We start from the raw sequence: 13,315 nt of genomic DNA on the forward strand, positions 1-13,315 counted from the left end.
AATACTGATTATACAGTACAGCTGTCTGCTTCATCCCAGGGACCCGTGCTCTGGGGAAATTGGGGATGCCTGACTACTTTAACACCACATGATCCTTCAGTAGATCAGCAAGATTCCCAGGGCCTGAACCATGGATATGTCATTTGGGGCAGGTGTTTGGTATTGTCATGGAGCCATTCAGCTGTTTCCTTGTATTATATTCAAGGGACATGCAGGCTAACTTTTGTCTGATTTCTTTTCATAGATTTTTAGCAGGCAGTGTGTGAAACTGGACTCTGACTGAATTGTGTCCCTGGGAGTCTGATTCTTCTTTGTCAAACGATGCATGTTATCTCTCTACTCCATACCTGTCTTCCTCAGCCCATCTTCCAGATATCACTTTGTGGATTTCCAGCTGTTATCTGGACCTTAGCAGACATAAGACTGAGGCCCTGACTTTCCTTTCTCCCCCTTTCTCTGTCACCACTATCCAACCTTGCATTCAGTCCACAATGTTGATGCTGAAAAAAATAATGGAAACAACTCTTTGTTTATGGGTGGGGGTTTTTTAGTGTTTACTGCCACATAAGCAATTGCTCATGTTGCTATAAGAGTATTGTACATTCCCATATGTGGCAGGTCAGCTTATCTTCACCCACATCCAAGAAGATGACAAGAATTGATAATAAGTGTAAAGTTTGGAGTCTTTTGTGCCCTTCCCGTATTGCCATACTGCCAAAATTGCAGGTTCCAGGTGCCAGACCAAAATGCTCTTTGCAGCAGAACTGCTTTGAACTCAAGAATTTAAGTTCATTGGCAGTTCCCTTGTGCCCCGCTGGCAGTGCATACCTGGATGTGAACTCCAGGGTTAGCTACTGGGATTGTGCATCCTGGATGCAGATGAGGTTCACTTCCCCCAAAAGGTGGGCAGCTGCTTCACCACACTGGAAGTCACTGCCAACGAGGAAGGGCACTGAATGGATGGACCCAATCTGATATGGTTGCGCATGGCTGTTGTTCCCTGAGGTGAGTAACCAGTCAGCTTCCTGTGGAGAGTGGAACAGTGCCCACAGTAAATCTGGGCGAGGAAGGATGTGTGGCCACTCTAACCCTCTGCATTCTTGAACAGCTGATTGCTTAGACCCACACTTCATCCTCCAGGCCTGTTAACAGATGGCAGCCCAGGCCCCTACAGTGCTCCACCCTCCTCCTTGGAGAAACTAGTGTTCCTCAGGGAGAAGCTGATTACAGTGCACAGGCCTTTCCTGACTGCACTGGGATCACCTCTAGAAGAACCCAGTTCCTTTCCTGCTGTGTTCACCTGGCTCTGTAGGATAAGGAGGGTGGAGCTGCTCCTGCCCTGCTCCAATTGGGAACAATGGTGACAGAGTCTGGGTTCCTCCGCTGCCTGGTCCACGGGATGTTCCTTGCCAACCAGGGGAGCAAGCGTGGGGAAGGGGAACCCACCTGCCACTGCCGCTGCTGTCCCTTGCTGAGCCCAGCTGCAGCATCTCTGGAGCCCCTTCCCCCTATGAAAGGAATTGGGAAGGTTGTGAGGGGCTGCAGTTGAGCTCAGCAGGGGACAGCAACAGTGGGTGGGTCCCCTGTTCCCCACTCACTCCCTGGCTGGCAGGAAGCACCCGGGGCACCCATCGGAGAGGAGGAACCTGCCTGCGTCTGCTACTGTTCCTGTATGGAGTATGTCTGAAAGTGGGGGGGGAAGGGGGAAGAGAGGAGTGAAGGGGGATGCCAATAAACACTGTCTGGATTCACCCCTTCCTGGCTCTAAAGAAAAACCCTGGACATGAGGGACACCTTTGTGTTCATCCTGTCCTCCTCTCCCAGGGAGATGGGGCTTGAAGGGCACTTTCTTCTCAAGGAATTAGGTCCCCATTTCCCTTTAGACTCCTGAGTCGCTTGAGGCTGGAGGCAGGGAGTAAATAACAGTCGGTTACTTTTACCAGTTGCTGATGATCTGTCGGGTTAACTGCCTGATCCAGGTGTCTGGCAATGATAACTGAGAAGACTGACAGCCCACATGTAGGCTTGTCCAAGAAGGATCACTTAGAGTGAAAGAACCATAGAATGAGGGTTGGAAGGGACCTCAGGAGGTCACATCTAGTCCAACCTGCTGCTCAAAGCAGGACCAGCCCCAACTAGATCATCCCAGCCAAGGCTTTGTCTACTTGGATTTTAAAAACCTCCAAGGAAGGGGAGAGTCTACAACCTCTCTGGGTAACCTGTTCCAGGGCTCTACTAGCCTCCTAATGAGAGTTTTTTCTAATATCCAGCCTAAACTTCCCTTGCTACAACTTGAGACCATTGCTTCTTGTTCTGTCATCGGCCACCACTGAGAAGAGTCCAGCTGCATCCTCTTTGGAACAACCTGTCAGGGAGCTGAAGGCTGCTATTAAATCCCATCTCAGTCTTCTCTTTATCAGGCTAAATAAGCCCAGTTCCCTCAGCCTCTCCTCGTAAATCATGTCCCAAGCCCTTTAACCATTTTTGTTGTCATCTGCTGGACTCTTTCCAATTTAAAAGCAATGAGCGTGAAGAATAATTGTCTCCTTGTTTGTCAGGGTCAGTTGGAAACTGCATCAGCTCTTGGTGGCAGGTGGCTTCTGATCTGCCGTGATTTGGCAGCATTGAAAACACGCTGTCCCCTTTTGGTTCTGTCCTTTTAAGAGTCCAGCAACACAGTCTGTGCAGTTTTGTGAAGTGCCCTACACTTCTGCCAGTTAACCTGGTGGGACCTTATGCTCTTAAATAATCCCGAGGAGAGGAGATGAGGACCATTGCGCTGAACTGACATGCACTTGCATGAGACGCTTTCCTTTCAGAAGCAAGATGTTTGTTGCTGCTGCACTGTCTTGCTGTTGAGAGTAAAGGGCACCAGTGACCCTCCACTGGTTCTTGTGCACGGGTTCCTAGTTTGGGTACTCTCACCTTTTAAGAATTTTTTTTTTTTTATCCAGTGTTTGGATTCAAGCCCACAATAAATTATTTTGATATCACCCTCCGAGGCAAATGGAGGAGGGGCCTCACTTATGACATTGCTCTTATGCCAATCAGAGCATTGATTTGCACGTGTTCCCCGGAGAACTCCTCTACCTCCCTCAGCCTGAGTCCCTCTGTTGGACGGTCTCATCTCTCCCTGTAAGAATTCCCTCCCCACGGGGCTTTGTGCGAGTTGTGGCAGGCCACGGAGTGGGCCTCTCTTGGTCTCTTGGCTCCGTTCTGCCTTGAAGTCTTCAATCTTCTCCATTATGTCATGAATCCCAGGGCTCAGATGTCTCTTCCTGTGGTTCATTCTGTGACAAAAAGGACCTTGGGCTCCTCCTCCTAACTCACCGCTAGGCAGAAAGACTGTTACCATTCAGGATTTTACCTTTTTGTCATCACTGGAAGAGGACTCCACTGTAGCATCTGACTGCCACTTTGCATCTCCACCAGACAGGAAACCTCTCTGCAATGTCATGGGAGCAAGACTAGGGCTAACGGAGCTCAAGCCTGCCATTCAGATTGTCTGGAGGGAGTCTTGCCTCACTTGTGCTAGACTTTCTCCACAGCTGTAGCGGAGGCCATCTCTCAGATGGAAAGCCCTGAGCAGACCACCCATCTCCCTCCAAGGGACAAAGGTGGCTTGTGGGGAAAAGGCTGTCTCCAGAGCAGAACCACTAGAAAAAAGAAGAGGAGCTTCCAGATTCAGAGATGCATGTAGTGCCAAGTTTCGAATTTGTGCACCAGCTCCCAATTTACTCTGATTCTTCAGCTCCTTTTGGAGTAGGGCTAACTTTAAAATTAATATCAATAATAAACTACTGACTAAATGTTAAAAATAATTTCTATTTTTAGCTTTTCCTTGTAGGTTGCCACCATGGCATGCCAACTGTTATCCATATGTTAGCGATGGAAATAGTTGTCATCCCTGTAGTTTCAAGGCCTTGGATTGAGCTGAGTCTTTCTCTTTTAGGACGCTTCAGTGCACTGTGTTTGCTCACGCACTGCATTTTGATTTTTCCTCTGTCTCGATATTTAGTAAGCCAGACCTGCAATGCCAGTCTCCTGGACCTTGTGGCATTGATGCTTGTGCGATGCTCCTTATACAGCGATCTAACCAGTCTTTAACTATCTCCCACCTCAAGAGAGGTATAATAGTTTGTGCAACCACATAACAAGGTGATGTTCCAGCAACCTTAGAATTGCATAAGTGGTGCTCAGTTTTCAAAGTCCTTTGCAGGTAGTGGGCATGACAGAGCTCCCAGGTCTGTAATGAGTGCTTTGAACTTGTGTCTGGGAAGAGTGCTGGTGATTTCTCCGCCTGATGGTGCTGTGGGAGCTCTAAAAAAAAAAATAAAACCCCAAGCAGAATGTTTGTAGGTGGTGTGCGGGGCTTGAACAATGTTCATTCCTATTTAATAGGCCTCTTCATGTGTGCTATGAGATCATAAACAGAACCGAGTATACAGCAGCCTGGGAAACATATTCCTCACAGTAAAATGCCCCTGGTTCTTAACTTTGTAATGGCATACAACTCAGCCAGGCAGAATTGTCTGTATCCCGGGAGATGGCAGTTCTTAGTATTTTCATACTTGAAGAGTGGAGTGTATTTGAGCTTACAGCTCCTACTTCATCTATATCTTCCATGTAATTTCAATAAAATGGTGGATGTGAGGAATAGCCTTGTGCAGACAGTTTATTAGAAAGGCTGAGGACAAGAAGGGAAGCCTGGAGTATTGCAGCTGTTTTTCAACGATTCTGTTCAAGAGTATTAAAATGAGCACTGTAATTACTTCTCTAAAGGGGAAGAGCTGTTTTTTCTGTTAACCTATCCTGAGGAGGGGAAAAGGGATGCTGTGTATTAGCAGGGTGGCACTTAGGGTATGCATACGGAAAAGCTGCACCTTTGCTCTTTATTTTGTAAGGTGCTCAAAATGATGAACTGTCATGTGACAAATGTCTGCAGCATGGTGAGAGGACACACGACTTCACTATTGTGTGCATTTGTCTTCCTGCGCAGACCCTTCTAGAGACTACCACTAACCTCCTAAACCATGATCTCCACTGGTCCCTTTGCAACCTGAGAGCCTCTGTCACCAGAGGGCTGACCCCAAAACAGGATTATTGTTGCATCTGTCTGCAGCAATACAAGAGAAGGCAAGAGACCGCTGATGAAATCATTGTCTTCAGGTAAGCATAGAGACGTGTGTGTGTCTTCAAAATAAGGCTGAGAAAAAGGGCCAATGGGAAATAAAAGATGGGAGAAACTTACTTGATTTGAAACAGGAACTCCCCTAAACTCTTATCCAGCCTCCAGACCATATAGACCTTGGCCAAGATCAGATCTCATCATGGTAGGCACTGTGCCAACAAAGTGCTCGCAATCTATGGGTACATCCTCTCTGCAGCGAAAGGTGCAACTAGCTTTGCAGTAGCTCACTCCAGCTTTGCATTAGTTCACTCCAAAGTGATAACAGTGGAGCCCTGTGCTCCAAATCGTACCAAGAGCTTGTCCATTTTCTCCAGTAGCACTTTGCAGCCTGCAGAGAGCTCTGCATTGCCAGGACTAGGCTGTTATCATACCTGAGCTAGCGTGGGTATGCCTCCGCCAGCCACAGTCGTGTACATTCAGGAGATCAGGCAGACAAAGAAAAGTGGAACAGAGACTGGGAAGTGCTGAAGCTTGCTACAGAAGACACAAAGCTGCCCCCCACTGTGAGGAAAGTCATTTATTTTGCTTTTGTGGCGGAATTGAAGGCCTGCCTCCTTCACTGTGTCCCAGTGCCTGCAGCCTTTAGGGGAATTGCAGAGTGCTCTAGGAAATGTTTTATGCCAATAGAGGGGCTGTAGACAGAGTCCTATGCCAGCATGTATTTTGGCAAAGTGTTTCTGCCCTTCTCTGAAGCTGGAATCTGCCTGTGAAAGGCATAAATAAAGGAGAGAAACAATCATGTCTTTGTTGTTGGAGTTCATAGGATTGTAGGGAAGAGCTGGAAGGGACCTCAGGCGGTCATCTGCTCCAGCCCCCTGCTCAAGGCTGGATCACCCCTGACTAACCCATTCCAGCCATGCTTTGTTGGCATATATGGAGTTTGTTAGGGTCCCATGTTGTCACCCGTTCCTGTGGGTGCATGCAAAATTCCACAAACCTGTGACATCAGTGGAAAAGGTCAGTTTAAAAGGTCAGTGAGCCCAGGACAGCAAGCTGGAGCAGGAGGTGACTCACATGGGAGGCTCTCAGTAGTGGACTGGGAAGAACAGCCTTGCAGGACTGGGGAGTGCTGTAGGAAAAGGAGCTGCACTGTAACTGTTTCAGCTGGGTTTAGCTTTGAAGAAGGGACGCTGAGGCATGGCCACATCAGGGTACTGGTACACTGATCTGTCTCTGGAGTCCCAAAGAGTTTGATCCCCTCAGTCCCCTGGGCATAGAGCTTTGGCATACTTGGTTAAACTGCCTCCATGTTAAGCCTTTTCCAGATGTGTATCCCTGCCCCAGTCCCTAGCATCCAGTCCCACCCGCAGAGAGTGCTGATCCCAGGGGAAGGGGCCTCATTGTTCCTAGTAATGCCTGAAGTGGGCAAAGGACAATCTTTAACTTAATTAGACTACATACCCCTGGCAGATGCAAGGCTATTCAGCTGGGGAAAACACCTAGTTATCAGAGTGGTTCAGCCAGCAGGCTGGTTAGCCTTTTTAAGACTGCTTGTGGCAGTGAGAGTACAACTGTGTAATATGTTGACCAGAGGCACAAACTCATCCCTGTTACTTGAGGATGTAGTTCAGGTCATGCACAGAGGAGATGGCAGCCTGTTGCCTTTTAAGGGGTAATGCCTCCTAAAAAAAATAATGGGGGAGGACTCCAGGATTGGATTTGATAAAATATAACAAATGGGAGTCTTGTCTTTGAACCAACAAGTGGTGTGGAACACCAGTATTGAGTCCAGAGTTGTTTGCTACCTACCAGAAGCCTTGGTGCTTCTCTGCAGAAGGGACTTGTAAGTGTTATCCTGGATGCACAAAGCCAGGAATTGTCTAGGACATTCCGAATAGGATGATGGGAAGAAGCAGGTAACAGAAAGAGTTTTGATAGTAGGATTTTCCCTAGTGTTCAGCAGTTGCCTGCCTACTCCCACTGCCTTCAGTGGCAGCATGGGCCTTGTGCATAATGAGAACATCCAAAACATCCAGAATTGTGAAGAGTTCAGCTCATAATTTCTCATTATGGAATATTTTTTGGCTGCTTTCTCTGAAGCACTGGGTTCTCTACCACTGGCAGGCAGGATATTGGTCTAGATGGACAGTTTGGCAGGTCCTATTGATTCTGCCCCCGTACGGATGAGGGCAGCAAAACTCACCATGAGGACTATTTGCATAGTAATGATTAGGTGAGTAAATGTATCCAATTTTTCTCAGGGCTAAGTCTCAGCCAGCTAGCCCTTCATCTGTCTTGGTTTCCATGAGAGTCTGGTGAAGTAGTCTGAACTGCAGTAGCAGGGTTGGAAGAGATGAAGACATACTGCTGGGTGTTGTCACACTAAAGGACCCTACAAAGATGAATGCTCAGTGTATGGTCCCATCCATGGATGGAGGGAACAACAGCCAAGAAATAGCAAGAGACTTTAGGACAGGGAGGTGCAAGAGTCCAATGCAATCCCCTAGAGCAGTGGTCCCCAACCCAGAGCTCACCTGCAAGACCCTTCAGTGTTGCTTGTTGCCACAGAAAATTATTGCTTGCCACAGATATGTGTTTCCCCAGTAGATGAGGAGTGTGGTCTTTGCCCAGAAAACAAAAAAGGTTAGGGACCATTGCTGTAGGATCTCTCAGGAGGGAAAGAACAGAGCCATGCAAGCATGATAAGGTCTGCCTTGTGTCACAGTTGATCTCTCACATGGGGCCATTGATCTCCATCAGGGACCATCGTTCAGTATCTGAAGGTATTTTACCTGTAACCAAGGTTCTCCAAAGACCTTGTGACCGTGATCCCACACTTCCAGTCTCTTGTCCATGAAACACTTGCTTCTGAATAGGTGTCGGTGAAAAGTCAGGGCAGGGTCCTTGTGTCTTCAGTGCTATAGGTCCTACCCCTGTGTCCTGCTGTACTTCTGTCAGCAAATGTGATTCTGGCTGGGCTGTGTGTGTGTGACTTTGCCCAGGGGTGTGATGCGTGGAAGCAGTATTGTTCTGTGTATTGACATTATAGGTAAGCAGGCCTTGGGGGTAGGTTTTTCCCTCAATTGGAAATCTCCTTTTCAATCATTGCTTTACTCACTCAGGTAAATACCCATGCAGTATTACCCTGCTTGGGAAATATGCAATGGTTTCCTCCCTTGTTTTCACAGCTGTGGCCATCTCTACCACTCCCTCTGCCTGCTGAGCAAAGAGTGTGGCCTGCAAACCCAAGGGCTGATGAGATGGACATGCTACAAATGTAACTCCAGTAGCAAAGGGGGGAAGCTATGTGAGAGCTTCTCAGAGTTGAAAAAAGGAACCAGCGCATCTCTGGCTCAGGTAAGCATCACAGGAGGGCTCCTCCCAGAGTACAAACAGACTGAACTGGTTGCCGTGGTCTAGATTTGACTGATAAAGGGATAAGGAACTTCCTCTCCCATAAGTGGAGCCCAGCTTCATTTCCTGAGAGTCTGTAAGAAAGGAGGCTGACTGCTAGGTAGAAATGTTTCTTGCTTCATCTGCTGTATCAGGGCATGGGCCTGGTCATCAGGAGCAGTTCCCCTGCATTTAGATTTCAGCATCTTGCGCAGATTCCCTGATGCAGACCTCAGAGAGAGACTGCCAGGGCCAAGGACCACCAGCCCAGAAGACGGAATTTTTTAGCCCTTTCCAAACTCCCTGAGCTTGAGCATTTTTTGTACTGGAGGGCGATGCCGTCAGCCTCATAAAAACAGTAACTTACTGACGATGGGTTTGTTTCATCACTGATTTCAGTTGGCAAAGAGCCTCTGAAGGAAGTCAGTGTATGGTGCAGCCCAGAAATAAACTGTCTGTATGCAAACTCCTACTTTGTCCTTGGCTTGATACTGTAAATTGCAAGTAAAAATAAATAATGGATGGCTTGCCAAGATGTTCCCTTTGAATAATGCATCTCCAAGAGCAGAGTTATGCTGGTGAATGCTACAAAGGAAGCTGGGGTTGTGGGCTTTTCCCCTAAATGCATCAAGGTATGTTGTTCATTTACTTTGCTTTGGAAAATAACACCCTCCACCCCTTACGCACACGCACATGCACACACACCCATTAATGCATTTCAGCTTCTAAAAGCAAAGTAATTTGGTGTCTGAGTACATTTTTACAGTGTTTTGCTCAAGTTTTCTTCCACTTTCTACCAAATCAGTTCTGATCAGAAGATAGCTAACTGCATTAGTCAACTTCCATCAGCTTCTGTAGGGGGAGGGAGGAGCAGGTAGGAAAAAGCTTTCTGCTAGGAGGCAAACTTTTTTGAGAAATAATCTCTGAGGCGTGCATGGGAGCACAGTGGAGTCTCCACAGTTGTATTGTATTAATCCTTTAATAGCAACAGAAAGGAAGACATCCCTAGCACTGTGTGTGGAGCAATTCCAAGCCCAAACCTTTTTATATATTATTTTTGAAAATGAAAAGTGAACAGTTCCTGCATATAGTGCTTGTGATGGTGACCTCCAAGCTAAAGCAAGCTCCTGACTTCCAATCTAAGCACTTTCTTTTATCCTGCTATGACTTTTATAAGGGATTGACTTGACAACTGCTGTGGTGAAGACAGAGAGAGGGTTTTTTTTTTTTCTGTAACTCTCAAAATTTAGAATATTAGAAATGGCCTCTTGATAATTAAAGTTACTTGACATTGACATTTTATCGCAGTGTCTCATGACTTTTTGGCCCCAATTTTCTTAGTGGATGATTAGTTGAATAAATAAAGCTCAGTGCCGCCTGCTTTAGTAGCCTCTAGACACTCAGGCATGGGTTGTTTTTCAGCCAGGATCTGAGGGAGGAAGCTACTGCCACTAGTCTGTGCCCCAAATTGCTTATGCTCTTAATACACCAGACAGACCCAGTGTGGCCTAGCAAGTAGAACACAAATAATCATAAACACACCATTTCCCTACCTTCTGTGGCACATGCTCTTTCAAGGGTGGTTCCTCTCTTTTGCCCAGGCTGGCTCTGGCCTGCTGGAGCCCTGAGAGTCCCCTCCAGCTTGTCGTGTCCCTTTCTCAAGTTTGTGATATTTATCCTTTAAATGCGTGGGAAATGTGTAAACTGCTGCCTTTAAATCGCACCTACCTAAAATAGCAAGGGGTAAAAAATAACAAAGCCAGCCATTAAACTTATGTCACCAAAAAGCCTCTTTTTAACTCCAGAAGAAACGTGGCTAACTTGAGTGGGACATGTGGCTGGAAGAGTGTCCAGGGATAAAGATGGAGGTATAGAGATGGCTAGATGCAGAGGAACTATCTTGGTTACACCCCGAGGGGGCTGTCAGGCCTCTTGCCTCTGCATGCACTGGAGTTCAGCACGTGGGGAACTGCTGCAGGTTCAGGTAAATGGGTAGACGTAGCAATGCAATAACTCTTATGGTGGTTTTGATAATATTGTATGTTGATACCATGTGGTTCCACTTGATTAGAAAAGCCAAGCTGGTTTGTTTCTGTTTGATCATGCCCATGGAGGAGCACTACAGCTCTTTCAGCCAGCCTGGCTGGTACAGCCGTGAGGCTCAGCTGGCCTTGACTTCCTTTAATTGTAGCATTGGCTCTTCTCTCATGGTCTTTCACTTACTGATGGTCTTGAGAGAGATTCTTTTTTTTGTGTGTGCGCGTGTAGTTTTTGGCTTTCTGGTCTTGAAACACTCTTTTGTCTCTAACATCTGTATTCATTTTTGCTGCCATAGTTGGGTTCCTTTCTAAGGACACTTCCCTTCATCTGGATGTCCATTCTAGAACACCCTCGTGTAGTTTGTACTAGGGCTGGAGTGTAGTTGTAACCTTGATGGTCCAAGGAATATCTGAGACGCAACGAGTTTTTTGGTGATGCCTTTTATTGGACTGACTGTACAACTGGGAGAGATGTTAGATGAGTTGTCGGGTATGTGAAATGTCCTTTGTCACGTACAGAGTTCATGTATTTTACCATTTTGCCATCCTGTGACACCTATGATTAGTTTAGAGTTTGCCAAAATTTATTAGACTACAGGCCCCTCTGATCTCCTGTAGCATGGTGCATTCAAAATCCTCCTGATCAGGAGACCAGTAATTGCATTAGCATAATTGTGCTTGTGTTGTTTATGACTTGCAGTCACAGTGTCCAGTGCCCAGCCCCTTCCACTCAGAAATCTCACCTCATTAAGTTTGTTTGAAATCTTACAGTATTTATTTATTTAAAAAGAAATCAAATTCAGGAAATGAATGAAAGGCAACAATATTTGGCTGTCAGGCTTGAGTACAACATGCATCCCCTGCATTGGACCCTTGCAGATTACCAGCATCTGTCTTGGGATTCTCTGTCAGATAAGGAGAATTTTGGAAGGAAATTTGATCATCTTCTGTCAGTGGAATATTTTTTTTAAAGTAATCTCTCCCAAGGTTCAGAGATGGTGAAACACAAAACCAGGGACTGTAGCTTTAAATAAAATGAATCTTTCCTGAAGGTTTTACGATTGATATTGTCATCCCAAACACTAGAAAGGGTGTAATTATTTGTATGAGTCTTCAAGGGTTTTTGTTTTTTGGCCTCATTCCCAATTACTTCAGGGACTCGGAGAGCTTCTGCTGAAGCTACAGCTCTCCTGACACCAAGACACTAATAGTTGATCGCTCGCTTTACAACCTTCCCACCCCACCCCCACCTTGGTAGAACAAGTAGTTTCCCAGTGCATCTCATACTGTTTCTCGGTTTTAGGTGGCATGTCCAAAAATTTCATCCAGTGAAAATGACATTGCCTAAGGAAGAAAGTAAGCTTTTGGCACTGCCATTTCAAATCGTGCCTTGCCCAGCCACTGGAAAACTAACCCCCTCACATTTCTGTAATGCTTTGTATATAATCCTATGAGCAGATACCAACATACTCTATTACAACTGTCCTGAAGCCCTGAACACTTAGTTTCATTCATCTCTTGGTCTGATCCAGTGCCTTTCTTAAATCCCTTGTGAAACCCTCCATTTAGATGTTTGTTTTCGTTAGCAGGCTGTGAATTAGGAATAGCTTGGTACTGGGAAATGCCACTGAGCATCTGGAGTGCATTTCATAGCACCAACTCTGCTCTGCCAGAGCACAGACTGTCAGTTTAAATTTTGCAGCACTGGTGAGATTTATATGTGAAGTGACAACCCAACAGACAATGTTCTTTGTCTCTCTACTCTGTGTGCACAAATTTTTTTATACCAGTTCCCTTACAATCTGCACTTGTGGAAAATGGAGAAAAGTTAGCGTTGACCAAGGTAGAATGAAGAACATTAAATGATGGTATTGATAGAATCGTTTAAAAAAAAAATTCTTATTGTGATACAGATTCATTATCTTGGCTTGAGGCTTTATGCCATGAGCTACTAGGAAAAGGGGAGAGACTTTTCCTTTCTGCCAAAGTGCCTCCCAGTTTCTGCAGATTAGCTGAATGTCTCTACAGAATTACTTTTTAAAGCAGACTTCCAGAAATGCACTTGAAGAAATCATCAGTACATAGTTCAGTTCTTGTATTTTTGAATACTTTTTAAAATGATGGAGAGTTTTTTCTTTTTGTTTTGTTTTTTTAAGAAAAAATTATCTGAATATTTCCATTCCTTCCTCTAGACCAGGGGACCCCTGGCACGTGTGCTGAGCACAGCATGCAAGGCCATTTTGCTCGGCATGCTACTGCTGGCCTGGGCTCTAGGCAGCTGCTGCCAGCCACGAAGCCCGGGCTGCTCCCAGCAGGCAGCTGGGTGGTTGCAAGCCCTGTCGTGGTTGGCAGCAGCTACCCAGAGCCTGAGCTGGCTGCAGCCAGGAGGCTGCAAACATCTGCTCCAGGCTCTGGCATTAGCTCCGTACTGGCAGGTGCATGCGTGCCTCAGAGTGGACTTAGCCCAGGAGCCCAGGTCTGTGTGCCCGTGCATCTGGTTCTGTGTGTTTGTCTGCCTCTGCTTGGTCCTGTGTGCACACATGTCTGGTTCTAGATGTGTGTGTGCATGTGTTTGTTCTGGGTGTGTTCTGGTTCTCTGTGTGTGTGTCTGGTTCTCTCTCTGCTCTCCTTTCTCTCTCTCTCGCCTCTTTCTCTTATTTGTCTCTCTTTTTTCTCTCTCATTGCAACATGCTCAACAAAAAAGGAATACACAACAACAAAAGCAACATTTATGATTATTAAATATACTAAT

General features: G+C 46.2%; 1 protein-coding gene across 4 annotated transcripts in view; it reads left to right on the forward strand.

Moving 5' to 3' along the window:
* VPS8 (VPS8, CORVET complex subunit) overlaps positions 1-13,315 on the forward strand; it is a 193,963-nt gene that overhangs the window by 151,553 nt on the left and 29,095 nt on the right. For all 4 annotated transcript variants that reach the window (XM_019503787.1, XM_019503790.1, XM_019503789.1 and 1 more), the window contains 2 exons: positions 5,000-5,169; positions 8,320-8,488. In XM_019503787.1, the coding sequence (XP_019359332.1) occupies positions 5,000-5,169; positions 8,320-8,488 (339 nt within the window). The remainder of the gene's footprint in view (positions 1-4,999; positions 5,170-8,319; positions 8,489-13,315) is intronic.

This window comes from Gavialis gangeticus, unplaced genomic scaffold (assembly GCF_001723915.1).
Source record: "Gavialis gangeticus isolate Ggan-Ray unplaced genomic scaffold, GavGan_comp1, whole genome shotgun sequence".
Classification (NCBI taxonomy): Eukaryota; Metazoa; Chordata; order Crocodylia; family Gavialidae; genus Gavialis; species Gavialis gangeticus.